The sequence below is a fragment of the Fragaria vesca genome, linkage group LG1 (assembly GCF_000184155.1).
Source record: "Fragaria vesca subsp. vesca linkage group LG1, FraVesHawaii_1.0, whole genome shotgun sequence".
NCBI classification, from domain to species: domain Eukaryota; kingdom Viridiplantae; phylum Streptophyta; class Magnoliopsida; order Rosales; family Rosaceae; genus Fragaria; species Fragaria vesca.
This window is the reverse complement of record NC_020491.1, coordinates 8,187,312-8,203,657: the sequence shown is the minus strand read 5'-3', so window position 1 is coordinate 8,203,657 and position 16,346 is coordinate 8,187,312. Positions and strand designations below refer to the sequence as shown.

Genomic DNA, 16,346 nt, shown 5'->3' with positions numbered 1-16,346 from the left:
AGGTGTTCAACACTGATTCCTGCACTGCACCAATATAATTGACTGACAGTAACTAAAGAGGGTGGGGTTATTTATTCCCGTACACAATAAATTATCTTCTGCCAGGTCAAGTATTGGTACAGTATTGAGGAACAGTTACTTTGACTTCTGGTAAACCAACTCTCCCCCTCATAAACCTAATCAAACAACCTTCTTATTATAGTACCTGGTTCTTTATGGGCATGGAAGAGAGACTTTGCATATGTTACTGAAGTAGGAGAACGAATATCATGGAATGTAAGAAGTTGCAGAAAGCTTACTAGCTCCAAATTAAACCCCTTAATTAACTGACATTTCAGCCACCCCATGATAAACCCTTTTGCCTGTTCCAGACAATAAACCACGTTTGGATTCATCTCTGACTGACAAGTGTTCACCATTCATGCATTTCCCTAAATTGTTAGTCTTAATTAGCTCATGATAACAATAATAACAAATCGAGAATGGTTAGATTAGTCTTAATTAGAATGGTTAGATTAGTCATTATTTGCGATTTATAATAAATAATATAAGTTAGCTGAAAATGGAGTAACATCAGTCTAGTGACTCTAGTCCTTTACAAAGATTGGGTTTTGAGTAGAATCTATTTGACTCGTATGTTCTGACAAAACCCATTATTTCTTCTCAATTTTCCCACCAAAAAACCAAAACCCACCTCATTTTCCAACAGAGGCAAAAACCCTACAGTGCTTTCATCAGTTACATAATCTGCATTACATTATGACATACATGACTTGATTCTCCTCCACAAAGGTCACATCTTTTCCCCAAAACCGCTTTCTGGGTCGTCAAAAAACCACAGCTTTACAATTTTCAGAGCTAAAAAACCCACCTTTCTTCAACCAAACAAACCCACCATGGGGTGTGTTGTGTCAAAGAAGAACGAGGGAGACGACGTCGTTTGGCTCTGCAAGGAGAGGAAGCGGCAGCTGAAGCTGGCTGTGGAGAGAAGGTATGGTTTTGCAGAAGCACAATGTAAGTACAACCAGTCACTCTACTCAGTAGCAGCTGCTATAAGGTTGTTTGTAGCCAGACATTCCTCGCCATCTTCACCTTTTCTGATTACATTTCCTTCTGTGAATCTTGAAAATGCTGAGCCCATTGTCCAAAATAACCCCATGTTGCTTCAGCAGAGGCCAAGTGAGCCAATGACCCATAAGACCACCATTGGTGTTGGGTCGGTTTGTGATTCTGTGAAGTTACAGGAAGACCCAGATGGGAAAAGTGAGAGTGATCAGGGGGAGGTGGTTTGTGAGCATTTTCATGATGTGGTGGAGTCACCAGAGAGGGATTTTGGGTGGGATTTCTTTAACCCTTTCTATGATGGGGTGAGGGTAGAATTGGTAAATGGGTTTGATGAGGATTTGAGGGCTGTGAGAGAGGAGGAAGGGATTCCTGAGCTGGAGGAAGTGGGGGAAGGAGGAGTGATAAGTGAGGAAAAGGTTGGGGATTTGAGTAATTGTGATGTGGGTCATGAGGAGGAGAGTGGAGGTGTGGCTGTGAGTGATGGTAATGGTAATGGTAACCAAGTAGGGGAAAGGAGTCTGAGGGTGATTGATACACCCAAAGAGGGGAGGGAGTTGTTGGAGGCTTTGAGAGATGTTGAGGACCATTTCATGAAGGCCTATGATTCTGGGTTGGATGTTTCAAGGATGCTAGAGACTAACATGGTTCAGATGCAATCTGCATTGGAGGAGATTAAAGGTGGGGTCTTTCTCATTTTGTTTACTATGTGTCTTTGAAGAAAAGCTTTGTTATTCATCTGTGCTTGGTGTAGTTCATGTCTTCATTTGATTTGATTAGAAGACATTAGAGATAACTATTATTAAATCCATAAGTAAAAACGTTGCAATGCCACAATAAAGGACCCAACTTTTCCTTCTGCATTTTGAAGAGTTTTAAGATTGCATCACTTTGTGACCCAACTTGCCATGTTAAAACCTAGTATTCTTCTTGGATTGGCTTTTTGAGCAGTTGTTAAGTTTCCTTGAGGTCAACTTATCCCCTGGACACCTCATTTGGTATTCCTTCTAGTTGCTTAAGTTAGTTACTGGTGTTGTGTGCATCAAATTGCAAATGTAGTAGTGATTCGGATCATATTATAGCTCTAGTATCAATTCATCTATGATTTTGGGTGCAGGTAACTCGACTAAGCTTATCCGTTCAATCACACGGAGTCGCTCCACCACGTCCACATTATCTTGGTCTTCCTCTGGCAAAAGTTTGCTTACATCTAGTTCCAAAAGTTCTTCAGCCTGGACTCAGATCAGCAATGATCTCTTTGATGACTATGGAGCAATGGGATCCGGGAACCATTCATTGACATTAGGAAGGTTATATGCCTGGGAGAAGAAGCTATTTCAGGAGGTGAAGGTAGGATATTAATTCAACTATTTGTGATTCATTCAGATTATCATTTCACCTTCAGCGTATTTATATGCTTTTTCTTGTTTCTCGAGATGTATCATCTACATTGTAGCCTATAATTAGAACAAAATATTTGAGCACTCTTGTTATATGTAGCTTATCATTAGAAATGAAATGCTTTCTATGAAGTAGACATGTGATTAACTTATGTTTCACATTGTCGTATCCGCTAAATGTCCCAAATTTTAATTGTTGGCTTCTTTTCACCCCTTCGTCTGGACATTCAAGTTAATTTTGAATGGTGTATCGAATCTTGCCATCATCTTACATCTTTATATTCATGACTTCATGTATTCAGGCTGGAGAGGAAACCAGGAAAATTTATGAGCGAAAATGCTCCCAATTGAGAGACCAAGATGTAAGAGGAGATGGCCTAAACAGTAGGGACAAAGTTGGAGTTGAAATAAAGAACTTGTATGCCAGAATTTTGGTTTCCATAAGAAGTGCTGAGTCTATATCACAAAGAATTGAACAGCTGAGAGATGAAGAGCTGCAGCCACAACTTATCGAGCTGCTAAAGGGGTAAGACAGCTATTGTCATCTATGTTTTGTAGGGAAGCTGTGAGAAGCCCTGGCAATATTTGAAATTTGTTATAACCTTCATTTCTCCATTACTGCAGCTTAATGAGAAATTGGCAGATAATGTCGGAATTGCATGAAACTCAAAACAAAATCATGTCTGAAGTGAGGTCACTCAACTGCCCCACCATTGGAATGTTCTGCAATGACTCGCACCAGCTTGCTACTTTCCGGCTTGAGGCCGAACTTCAAAACTGGCGTGGTTGCTTTGCATCATACTATTCTTCCCAGAAAGCGTACATTGAAGCTCTTCATGGTTGGCTGTTAAAGTTTGTTGCCCCTGAAACTGAATTCTACTTGAAGGGCATGTCTCCACTTCCATTGTGTACACTCAACGGGCCACCACTACTTGCAATCTGTCATAACTGGTTAACTTCTATGGATAAACTGCCAGATGGGGCAGTGATTAGTGCCATGAAAAGCTTTGGGAAAGATATCAGAGCCCTGTTGGCTCAACAAGGGGAGGAGCACCAACAGAAGAGGAAGGTTGATGGACTCACCAGAGAACTTGATAAGAAAGTTTTGGCATTTGAAAGGACAGAGAGGAGGCTTCTTGGGGTGAAGTTCTCTGAGAAAGAAACAGAACTGCATGTGCCAAATCGAATTGAGTATTTGACTGGGATGAAGGATCAGCTGGATATGTTTAGGAAAAAGCTAGACACCGAGAAGGCAAAGCATCAGACTAGCATGCAGGAGACACAGCACATCGCAGTGAATGGATTTCAGACAGGTTTTACTTCAGTTTTTGAATCCTTAGCCGAGTTTTCAAAGACTGCTATGAGATTGTACGCTGACATTATCACTTTCGGCGAAAATGCTAAGGGGGTAGATGAAAAAAGTAGCAACCCCTCCTGAAGTCGCAGCATTCATCTAGTGTTAGATTCACTGTTGAAGAATTGGTTCATATGATAGGTTGTGTCAAACCTGCTCTCATTTAAATTATTATGAATTGCAGGCTCTTGCTATGTAAAGGTTATATTTAATTATCTGTTTGTTTTCAAGAGTATGTAGGATATGGTGCTTCTTAAGGATTTAGAATATATCACAATTCAGTAAATACAAAAGGCTATAATCCAAGCATATATAAATATCAACCTTCCTCACACAGATACATTGAAACATTCATTTTATGTTTGTGTCTTCTTCTGCACTAACTTCCTCTCTTATATCTCTCAAGTCCTCAATGTCGATTTCAATACTGTTGTTCTCTAAACACCTTAAGCTTGTGCTCTGGAAGGAGATGCTATCTAAGTCTACATGAAACTTCTGGAATCCAATGCCATCTAGGCTCACAGAGTTTAGAGATTGATCATAGTCCATTGATCTCCTAAACCCTTGGTCTGTTGGTTGACGATTTGATCTTCGACTCTCTCTCAACTGCTGTTTGTTGTCTGCAGAATAGAGGGCTTCTTCGAGCTCTCGACACACTTGGGACATTGTAGGACGGCTCTTGGGTACTTTCACAACACACCTCAAGCCAAGTTTTCCCATCTTTAACATCACTTCTAAGTTACATGGTTCTGATAAAAGATTAGCATCTAAAATCTCCTCAACACGACCTCTCTCTAAGCTAGGCCTTGCCTGCACCAAACATAACACTGTCACATTATTTGATGAAACAAAATTCCGATAACAACTAGGGTCATGATAAGTTGCTTACCCAGTCAATGATGTGATTCCTAGGGCGGTTTCCAGTCATGTCAACCGCAGGCCGGGAAGAAATAAGTTGAAGAAGAATGATACCAAAGCTATACACATCACTGAACTGGGATAAGTGGAAACTTGCACAATAAGCAGGGTCAAGGTACCCTGGAGTCCCTTTGATTTGGCTACTGACATGTGAATCATCTCCAACAGGTCCTGATTTCACAAGTCCGAAATCTGAAACCTTGGCTTCAAAACCATCTCCTATCAAGATGTTACTTGGCTTTATGTCACGGTGGATTATGCTTGGGTTAACCCCTTCATGCAAATGAGCAATGCCTGTAAATAGGAAAATTGTAAAACCAATATTAGTGACAGTAATATTCTTTCTTCAAATGCAAGACATAGGTGATGAATCTGATGGGAACCAACCTTTTGCTGCACCAATTGCTATGTTCACTCTTTGCCTCCAACTTAAGCTGATCCATTTCCTTCCTACATGTAAATTGAACATAATTGATTAAACACAAACCTAATTAACACGTACCTAGTTTTGGGGCATTTAGTAAGCAAAGGAAAAATACCCATAATATAATCAAGCAGAGAACCATTCGGTACGTATTCATAGATCAAAACTTTTCCCCCTCTTGATCCTACCAAGTCACAACCAATTCAGCCTTATTAGTATACACTATTCAGAAAACAAATATATATCAAACTATATATAGGGTAAAACTTGATAACCATATAATATATCATATATAGTATATACCAGATTCTTCACAGTATCCAACCAGTCCTACAAGGTTTCTGTGCTTAACTTTAGAGAGTAGCCTTACTTCTGTTCAATGAAAACACTAAACATAAGTCAGATGAAGAATTCATTTAGTTATGAAACCTTTTCTTTCTGGTGTGGTGACACAAAGAGTGCAGAAAAAAAATACCGTTTCTGAATTCCTCAACACTCTGAAACGAATCGGCATGAGATCTCTTAATGGCCACGGTTCCCAAATCCTCAAAGGTTCCCTTGTAAACATTTGCAAAAGCACCAGAGCCTAACATGCAGTCACTGTCGAAATTTTTGGTAGCCTTCACTAGTTCCTCCAAATGGAATCGCCTCAGGTTTATCTTCTCCTCCTGTTTCAATCTTCCTAAACATGCACAAAGAGTTAAAAGAAAATTTGATATATCTCCTAGAAATATACCTATTTTGTTTTTGATAATGATTTTTTTTCTTTAAAGTTTATATAAGCTAATATGTGCTATCTTCTCACTTCCTTGGTTTGGACCTCCAACTATTGAACAATATGGCAATGCAAGTTGCTGGAAACAAGTCAAGTTTTGCTCACCTTTTAGAGCATGTTTCTTTGGTGACAACTTCCCTTCTTCTCGCCGGCGCCTGAGAGCCGGTATAAGCTTCTTGCTGCAAAGGAAGTATAACAACGCAACTATCACCACTGTTAGAATGCCTATAACAAAGCCACCCCATATGTGTGTTTGAAGACTAGCATGATGAGTAGAATCCGGTAGAGACTGTGGTGAGTCCATTTCCAATTAATTACCTCCAAACCCTAAACCCTAAAACAAGCAACTCATTCTACATACCTAGTTCTTGCATTCATTTGCATTAGGCCTTTTCACTCACTCTCTAGCTTCCTGTCGACCTTATAATCTGATTTCGTTTTCAAGAGAAAAGGAGGGGAAGGAATATTAGAAAGAGGTCACTGTATATAAGCTGATCACAAACTGTTGCATTGCCGGCCAGCTTAATATTATGTATTTTCAGAAATTGGAAGTCTTGCTATGGTTTCTAAGAGTCAGTCTTGAGATTAATTAACAAGAAAATAAACAAAAACAGAGTCACTCTCTCACTCACCACTTATGACTTGGTCAGTTGTTCTTATTATGCAAGACGGCATATAGGCCAAAACAACATGTATCATCTATCTACGTATTTGTGAATTGATGTTGCAAATGTATGCGCGTTTTTGCTTCCTACAGGTTGAGCATCCTCATGCGCATTATGAGGATAGACTTGGTCAGATGTCCACTGGATTTCTGGTGAATCACTTGAAATCAATATGCAACTTTCTTTAATTCTTTTCTAGAGTTAGAACAAACTGTGGGATGAAACAGGATGAAGAAATTTATCGACTATTTGATACATTTTAGCAAAAAGAAATTTGCTCAAGTAAAGAGTAACAAAAACCAATCAAGGAAGTTATCAAGAACATTTCTAACCTAAAATTTAATAAAGACAATATTATTAGTGGGTTATATGATCCCCAAACAATGTGTGTGAATCACTAGGCTAGGGACCTAGGGTTCACAGACAAATTAAGGGCATAACCGCATAATTAATCATCATTTTTCATTCAAAAAAAGTTGTAGTTTTCAAACCTATGATAAACTAGGTTGCATGATAATTTTCAGTGTTCCCAAGTTTTGAAACCTCTGAAGTCTGAGGTAAATGTATAGCATCACTGCCCTAGCTACCAAAAGAATAAAAGTGATATTATATAAAGAAAGACATTAAAAAAAAAAGAAAAAAAAACTAATCTCCGTGAATCATGATTCAACAAAGAGTATCAGTGATAGTTTGGAGAAAACAAATGAAGAAGAACTGTCTTATTAGTAGAGTGTGTATCCATAAGGACTGATTCATCTTCCTAATCAATTGCAAAATATAGTACTCTAGCCATCTAGAAACAAACATGACTGTATGTAAAATTAGAGTGATGGACAGGTAAATGTTAGAAGAAAATAAAAAAATCAAGGGTCCATTTGAAACTATGCAACGTCTTAATGTGTAATGGCCTTTTCTATTGACCTGATTATGAATTAGATCAAAATAAGTATATACGTGCTAAAGCATGACATCGCGTCCCTAGTCTTTGATTTCCTTAAGATTCTCTTTAGATTAATGGTGTTACAATATACTTTTAAGACATATGATACAGATCATCATCCTTCTCTATTTTTCCAACACGAGTTATGTTCACCTGGCCGATCACCTACTGACCAGGCTAGGGAGAATTTAGTTAACTACCATTTGATCAACCTCACTTTAATCTAATGGCTGAGAAATAATATTATTTTACATTTTGTTTAATCATTTTTAACAACTCAAATATTCACCTTAATTAACTTTCTTCTCACGGAACCCCATTCAATTTCAATTCATTTTGTCTCATTTGTTTGATTAAGGAAAATGGAAATAAAGATAAACATTTTCCCTCTCTCCCCCTTTTTGAGGTTTTCTTTATATCTTTTTATCAGAGGGGAAGAGGGTGACAAACCTAGATAGTTGTTTCTCAATTTCGAGCATTGTTGTTCTTAGATAATCATCCTCCTGCTTATTGCTAGTGATCCATGCTATTACTTTCTAATCTACACTCCAGTATTTGAGTCTCCAGTGGGTTATTTATAGTTTTGCATATTGGTTGGTCATTCTTCAATGAAGTTCGATCTCTATCATTTTCTCTGCAATAAAGTTTCAAACCGTTATTTTACATCTGTGGTTGGCAGAAACATAAAGGACGTACGCCCGGCCTGGGTCGATAAAGAACTGGTACGATCATCAATTTTTGTAGTTGGAAGATGAAATACAAGTAAACTCCAATCTTTAGGGATCCCTTCAATTCAAATCACACGTACACGTTCATGAAATCATAGTTGCATCAAGTGTCTTTGACCATATATATATCTGCAGGTGATCGTTTGCCTAAAGTTTTGAAGACTTGAAGGCAAACGTACGACGTCTCATTTGTCAAACACAGCATGTGAGAAGATCACATGAAATTGGGAAAGAAAGAAATCGAAATCGGTTTCCCTTTCAACTTCTCCAAATTTGTGGTGTGAGATGGCAGATCCATCTCAGTTGTTTTGACTAAGTGAATGCGTAGGTGGTGGCATGGCATTAATCATATATTTCACCATCGGAAAAGACCAAGTACCAAACAAGCATGCAAGATGTTTAATTTGCACCATGTAACAATGCAAGTTGCATCAAATGAAAAATTGATCGGAAAAGATAACGATCGAGAAGCTTCAAGAAGCCTACCTAAGATCGTAAGATAATGTGTTCAACGAGTTATGCCAAACAACCAATAGCTTGACGTGTACGTGGGTGTTTTTATTCGAGCTCAAGAAGAAAACTGAATTCATTCCATCGTCGCCATGTTTTCTGTGGACGTGTCAATCCCAATATCTCATATTATTGTTATATAGAAGTATATATACCCTACTTCTGATTCACTATGCCCAGGAATCCTGTAATGTTATAACTTATAACTATTCTCTTACCTAAGCTGACTACTTGTGCTCTGCAAGAAATTCAAAGCTGTGCCGCAGATCTCACACTACTCCATTACTGCTATGGCCCCCAAGGAGATAGATGATGAATCTAGATTATTCATGTGGTAGCTGAAGATCTTTAGGCTAAGCTCTCTCAGTCTCTCTGTGCTACTTACTACAGCAGTCATCGATCTTTAAATCTTCGCTGAAGTTGGGTTTAGATCTCTAATGATCCATTGCTCCAATCCTCCATGCGACTATGGCTAAGAGATATTTTCATGAATATATGACTTCACCCTAGCATCTTCATACTGTGCAGGAAAATAATGAATCCTGGTAATCCTAGGAATCACCTGGAATTATAATTTACCCATCTCAGTGTTGGTGACTGGTTAAGTTACTTAGTAAAAGCTGGTTTGCTTATAGATGCAAAGGACAATAATCTGGTTCACTGACTTGAGTCAGAATCAACTTTACAGGTCCAGTCTTACAAGTATGGGATAAAATTTAATCGACTCTGGGAAAAGCAGAGAGAACTAGCTGTTTTAACTTTTAAACCAACTAGAATATTGTCTGCAGGTTAGCAACTTCTGTCCGTTGCTTGTTATGTTGCCCATGCTTTTATACAAGTTTTGAATTTCTTGTAGAGAAGAGGACCGTCGTACATTCCAGTGGTAGAGAGAACTAGAGAAGGTTGGGTATGAACTTTGAAGTGTTGTTGGTGATGCTGACATTGAACCGGGCCGACAGAGGACCGGTTTATCAAGAATACACAAGAAACATATTTCGAACTGTTGCTTCATCGACAAAGAAGGCCTAGAATTAACAGTTCTTATCCTAGCACAATCTGCAGGAGGCGCATTGCGACATCGGCTACCACACTCCTTCCCCTCTCTCCCTCAAGATTAGTTGCGGAGATTTGAAGTCATGATCTCCAAAAATGGTTCTATTTTTCGGAATAGTCTCCGATATACCGTTAGGATGTGAGCCTACAACTCTTCTGTACCATCACAAAGATGTCCCTCAATCCCGACCACACCTATGCGGCCATAAGTATAGACACAAGTGATGTTTTTTCAATAGAGTTGCTTAGAAGAAAAATGAGAAGTGATAGAAACAATACAGACAGTGCCTATAAAAGATGAAGCCTTTTCTATTGTGAAATAATGTTCCTACCTACCAGATGCCATGATTTTATCAGCAAAATTCAAAGCAAAAATATCTACATTGTGCCATTGTGGAGCCAACAAATTCTCAATTACTTGCCCCAGGAGAGCAAGAGTGTTATTGCACTCCTGGAGTAGGGGCATTTCTTCATTATGTTACTTGAAGTTTAATTAAGCTCCAACTGGTTTCTGTGTTTAAATTGGAATGCAAGGATTTCTGGATAAGATTGATTTCACTTATCTAGTGGCACAGTGGCATGCACAACATGTTTAAATAGTTAATGACATCTTTGCTTATGCTGACAATACCTAGCATTGGATCCCACCAGGGCACCAGGGCACCATGATCAAGAACAAGTGAACAGCTGATCATGAGGATCACGAATCACATCCTATATGATCCCCGGAATAAGAATGATTCAATTTCACACGAAAAAGAACAGAAAACCCAAGAAGAAAAGAAAGCTTTCAATATCTCCTCTTGTATGGAATCATTTTCCAATATGTTTGTGGGAAATGACTAATCCGCAAACCAAATGAGACCTAAATGTATGCAGAAATGAAAAATCTGCGGTCAGTTACTTGCAGCAAAAGTTGAGTTTCTTCTTTCAAAATTATTGTTCAGGAGAACCATTTTTGCAGGCATGCCACTATGATAACACTATCTAGATTGAATTATAAATGCCTTGCAACAGTACCAATAATGTTTCGAGTAGAAATAAGTACAAGGGTACTAGAAAAGAAGGGCTTTCTGTGCAGTAAAAACTATCATAATCAAAATTTTATACATGAACTCACAGTCGCATGAAGAACACTACCGGAGCAGCCTGGTGAAACAACAATATAGACGAAACGTGGTACAAAATTTGTATAATCAATGAAAGAACTTTACTCATTTTGGTAATTTACAGGAAACATCATCACAGATCCCTTCTGCAAAGTGGGCAAGAACCATGCCTCAGGAGCCACTTATCTATACATGGCAGGTGAAACATGTGATGGCATTGTGGTAGACTTCTGACTGTCTCTCCAAGCTGAAAGTCCTGATGAAATGTAAAAATTCTCAATGTCAATAACAGAGCTTCAAAATTAAACGAGTAAAGAAACAAAACGGGTTTAAGCTTTTATAACCTGAAGGCATACTGAACAAGAGACTTTATCTCCAGAAGCATCCACATTATTTTTGCTAGTAATGATGATCTGTGGGATCTTTTCAACAGAATCTCCAGGCAATCCTTTGGCCCCACCGGTGTCAAAGATGTTAGGAATCTCTTCAAAGCTTGATTCAACAGCTCCCATCTGGTTAAGCACAAAGGAAATTAAGAGTAAGCAAGTGAACAAGCCTATGTGAGTTGATGTCTTGAATGAAAACTAGCATCCAGTATAGAATTACCTGACTTTGCACTGCACTTAACATGGCTGGACCAATTCGCTCGCGAACTAATCTACCACTTAGTAGGCTTGCAATGACATCAATCTGCATAATTTACACGAAAACATGAATTAAGCACTCCAAGAATGACATTTCTGCTCAAATTACAGCTCAAGCAGCTAACACTTGCTGCTAGCACCTAACAACATAAATGATGGGGACCAAAGCTTAATTGCTCACCAAGTACAGAAGACACCCAATTCCGGATTCATCTGACTGCCAAAGAATAAGGGAAGATTCAAACACTTCAATGGAGAAAACAGCTCCTGAGATTGCTCCAACCGCAGCTCCTCTAACAAATCCGCTTTCAGTCTCTTGGCCAATCAAAGCTCCGGTCATAGCTCCTAACAAGGTGCCTACTGCACACAAAAATGTCATTTGCAGTTAGAAACTTAGAACATGAGCAACACCAGAAATTTCATAATTGCAAAAAAGTGTGCATCTTACAAAGATCCAAAATTCCAGATTTTGGTGGAAAGTAAAGACTAAGAATTCCCCAAACCCCTTAACTTATAAGGGAAAGGTTTGCACTTTAATCAAAGCCAGAATTCAGCAAGACAATGGCATATGCATCCAAATGAAAATTTCATATCTTTATGAGAAACCGCCAATTCTAATACATGAAATTGAACTCCTCTGCTAAAGCAATAGAGACCCAATTGATCTTGGGTGCAGATACCAATGATTCAAGAACCAAATCCAATTCATTACAAGACCATGTCAGGAAAACAGGACCAGATCAATGAACAACAGCCAAGAAAGACAAACACTTTAGTCAAGAAAGACAATGAACAAAACAGAACATAACAAACCAAGAGAATAAGCACTACCAGGAAAAGCAAAAAGAACTAAACACTCACCCAAAGCAAAGAAGAAGGTGAAGATCGCAGAGAAAACGTTCCCAATAATCGCAGAAAGCGCAAAGTTGCAAAAATCCTTAACCCTTTCGAAGATATTTCCAAATGAGTAGGAAAAAGACGAAGAGAAACGAGATGGGTGCGCTATAAAATCCATAGCTGGCTTGGGGGGTCAGAAATTGCAGAGCTTTTATAAAGGGCTTGTGGTTTGTATAGCTCAGATGTTGGTGGTGATGTTAAAGCATATGAATTTAAACCCTTTATATATATAAACAAAAGGAAGAACCCAAGCAAAGAGGAAGAGGAACAAGGATAGGAATGCTTAGTCCTCAAGAGAAAGATAAAAAAGAAAACCACATCAACCAACTCGCATTTATGGCTTTTCTTCTCCTTGACATAGAAAACTCTCTCTCACTCCTCCAATCGCTTTCTTGCTGTGTTTTTTTTCTCTCTCTAGCTAAATACCTCTTCCATTTGAGCTCAGCTATATTTGCTCTCGTGGTGATCAAAGTAAATCCAAGTAAATATAACAGAGACAAACATACAAAGACAACAGTTAAACAAGAACCCAATATAGAAGAAGCTTCTTGTTCTTCTGCTTTGACAAATCGCCCGCAAAACCTGTCACTGCAAATATGGTGTTGATTCCCCATCACCCATTTTATTGTTTTCAAACACAAACACAGAGAGTGAGTCAAGGATTTCTTTAACCCGAAATTGATTGGCCACCGCTAACTCCAAGTGGTTCAACCTTTGGCTTTGGTTTTTTTCTACCAAAGTTAGGAGATTTGATGAAAATATCTGCGGTGGATTTGTTTAATCATTTTGGTTTGTTTTTGTGGGAATTTGAGGAGGTTTGCCTGCTATTATTAGCCTTCCATATAAGGTAAACCAGCTAGGAAATCCTATGTTTCTATCCACCTCGATACAAGCCATTGGATTTGTTGAGAATTTACGAACCGGGGGAAAATGATGAGAGACACTGAGACTGGTAGATAGGTACTTGCTAACTTAATATTACTTTAATCAAAACAATTCTAGATCACTCTGAGGAAAATGGAATTGGATTACTTGTTTCATAATTCTATGTAAAATTCTATATTCGGGTTTCTCTCACTTGTAAGAGAAAATGAATATATTCGTCATGTCCCTAGAAATAGAAACTTCACAATTTTCATTACTAAACATACTTTATTTTTCTTTCTTAAGAAACAAACAAATAGATATTTTAAAAAAGAAACAAATGAAGAGAGTAAATAAGTTGGAACAAAGCTTCAACAATATTGAGTTAGGTATATCTTTTATTTTGTAAATGCGCCTAATCATCTGCAATCAATTCATGGGTTGAGCTCCAATAAGTACATATAAGGTACTAAATTTTCGAAAGGAAAATGTTTGGTACCACAGTTTCACTAAAGGATCAAGAAAGTTGAATTCGTAATTTAGGGTCATTGCTCTTTAGACATATCTCAACTCTTATAATGGGAAACCCAAATTTTGGTGTCAAAGTTTCACTAAAAAATTAAACTTTCCAATTTGCCCATAATATTGCAAAATGTTGAAGAACATGAAAATATTAGACAAGGTTAAACACGTAATATGATTATTTCACTTCCATTTGTCTATTGCATATTGTATTTTTGCCCAACTAATTATCTATTTACAAAGTTGCCCCACTACATCTCCTATTTGATTTTTTTTTAGGAAAAGAAAATTGAAATGTGCTTAAGAGGCTAGTAATTGAATAATACTATGTATATATAAGCCCGTTTTGAGGCGGACATCTGTAATGCCATAAAAGTGTGGATGTCTCAGTCATCAGGTGTCGACGATGACACTTCTCTTGCCGGACAAACATATAGACATACTGGAAAACGTTACCATGAAGATGAAGTGTAATACCCCGGAAATTTGATATTAGTTTCTAATAGTATTTAGGAGTTTTTGAGTTAGAAGTTAGTGTTTCTGAGGTTCGAAGAAAGAGCGGAAGTGTTCGGACGCGTAATTTACCCGAAAGGGTTTTATGATTTTTGAAAGGTCAAGAGTTGACTTTTTAATCTGTTGGGTTTCTCGGGAAACTTCTTTCACGAAAGTTGTAGAGCACGACGATACGAGTTCGTAGACACGTGGCACACGTAAAACGGACTTCGTATGTGGAAGTTATGGTCATCGGAAGTTTGTGGTTTTAAAGGAATTTAGGGTTAAATAAGAAAAGTGTTAGTTTCCCTTTCATTTTTTTACCAGAACCATCTCTTTCTCCCTCCCTTCTCTCTCTCGAGATACCTTCGGTATCTGAGTTTTCCGGTTGACCCGACCCGGTTTTTCCGGCCAACTCCGACGGACTCAGACGGCGGCACCGGTGGAAACTCTTCCTCTCCTCGGCGTGATCTTCCCTGTGTAGGTGGGTGAAGACGACTCAAGCGAGTTTGAGAGAATCGAGCGTTGCAGCGAAGGTTGGCGGACCCGACTTCGACCCGAGAGTGTTCCGGCCGTGTGCAGCGGCGACGCAGCTTGGAACCAGTCGGGATAGACGCTCCTTGGCGTCCTGGTTCGTTTGCTGGTGGTCTTCTAGAGCGGCTCACGGTGTGGAGTTGCGGTGAAGGATTTCCAACCTTCCGGCCGGTTTTCCGGCGTGCTCCGACCGATTGGGCGGGTACTCCAGGTATGAAAGATGTTTGGTTTCACTTGTTTGTCGTTTTGGGTTACTTGGAGTGTCAATAGAATGAGGTTTGGGGTGGCGCGTGGGACCCACGCGTAGTCGCCTTTGGCGGCGCGTGGAAGCGCGTCCGGGCAATGTGAATGGGTTAGTTTCTGTGTTAGCTAGTATGTGTTGCTTTGAGTGATTGCTTTTCGGATTAGATTCGGTTTTCCCTTAATTAATCTTTTGGAAATTAAGGAGATTGTTGTTGTAGATATGACATGGTGTGTGTCAACTTTTCTATGATCTTGAGAGGTTTCGGGGAAAGCTTGTTCTCAAGGGACAAGTCTTTGGGTTAATTGAGGTCAAGGTCCAAGAGTGAAATGTCATAGTCGCAACTAGTAAGTGATAATCATTTGTTTTGTTGGTCACTAAGTTGATTTGTGCTATCTAAGTGTTGGACAAGTTGGTGTTGTGCTTGTTCTTGAGTTTCTTTTGTGAAGACGCACCGGGATCTTTAGGTGAGTAACATCTCACCAAGGTCCACTTTCGGACCAATTATTTTATAATTATTATGATGTGATTGTGATGTTGATTTGAAGATGATTATGATGATGATTATCGTTATGATGATGTTGAGGTTAATGATAATGATGAAATGTTGATGATATGATGATTATGATGCAATTTTTATATTGTGAGTAAATCTCACGTGAGTTCTTAAAGAACCGAGTTTATTTTTATAATTTTATTATTATTAATAGTGAAGTTGTCCTTGAAGGAAAATGACTTTGTTTTTAAAAATAAATGAGCTTGATCGTCAACGGCTCATGGTAAGTGAAAACAAGTTTTATGTTAAAATAAATCTTTCAAAAAGACTTTCGATCATGTGATATGGTGATGTTGAAATATGGTTGTTGATAGATTATTCTAGTGGGAATATCTATGTCTTTGTTTGTATAAATATATCTAGGTGGGAAAGATATAATTTATGAAGTGCTCTTGTGTTGTTGTTGATGATATTTTTATATTTTGAATTGTTGTTTAAATAGTCAAACCGAGTTCCTAGCCTTTAATCGGGTGATAGGTTACGGTTATGATTATATTTATTATTTTGTGATTTGATAAGTGTTATGATGGAAGAGTATTGAAATGTGTGCCTTAGTGGTGATTGTGTGCATTAGTTGTATATGTGTGTGCCTTAATGGTGATTATTAGATTAGGAGCCTTCGTGGTGGACCGGGAACCAAGCCTTGGCCGGTGATTGG

General features: G+C 38.5%; 3 protein-coding genes across 3 annotated transcripts; 1 reads left to right on the top strand and 2 right to left on the bottom strand.

The window, feature by feature from the left end:
* Window positions 1–896: 896 nt before the first annotated feature.
* Window positions 897–3,900, top strand: LOC101292260. Its single transcript, XM_004289021.1, has 4 exons — window positions 897–1,743; window positions 2,180–2,412; window positions 2,765–2,988; window positions 3,087–3,900. Exons 1-4 carry the CDS (start codon window positions 897–899, stop codon window positions 3,898–3,900), a joined length of 2,118 nt encoding a protein of 705 aa, XP_004289069.1.
* A 267-nt stretch (window positions 3,901–4,167) lies between these two features.
* On the bottom strand, window positions 4,168–6,237 carry LOC101291969 (receptor-like protein kinase THESEUS 1-like). The gene is made up of 7 exons (XM_004289020.1): window positions 6,068–6,237; window positions 5,588–5,836; window positions 5,462–5,523; window positions 5,274–5,342; window positions 5,122–5,184; window positions 4,706–5,028; window positions 4,168–4,626 (listed from the first exon to the last, which is right to left on the bottom strand). Exons 1-7 carry the CDS (start codon window positions 6,235–6,237, stop codon window positions 4,168–4,170), a joined length of 1,395 nt encoding a protein of 464 aa, XP_004289068.1.
* Window positions 6,238–10,816: 4,579 nt separating this feature from the next.
* On the bottom strand, window positions 10,817–13,126 carry LOC101312761 (NEP1-interacting protein 1-like). The gene is made up of 5 exons (XM_004287723.1): window positions 12,444–13,126; window positions 11,764–11,942; window positions 11,545–11,628; window positions 11,283–11,450; window positions 10,817–11,194 (listed from the first exon to the last, which is right to left on the bottom strand). Exons 1-5 carry the CDS (start codon window positions 12,595–12,597, stop codon window positions 11,072–11,074), a joined length of 708 nt encoding a protein of 235 aa, XP_004287771.1. The 5' UTR covers window positions 12,598–13,126; the 3' UTR covers window positions 10,817–11,071.
* Between the last annotated feature and the right edge of the window lie 3,220 nt (window positions 13,127–16,346).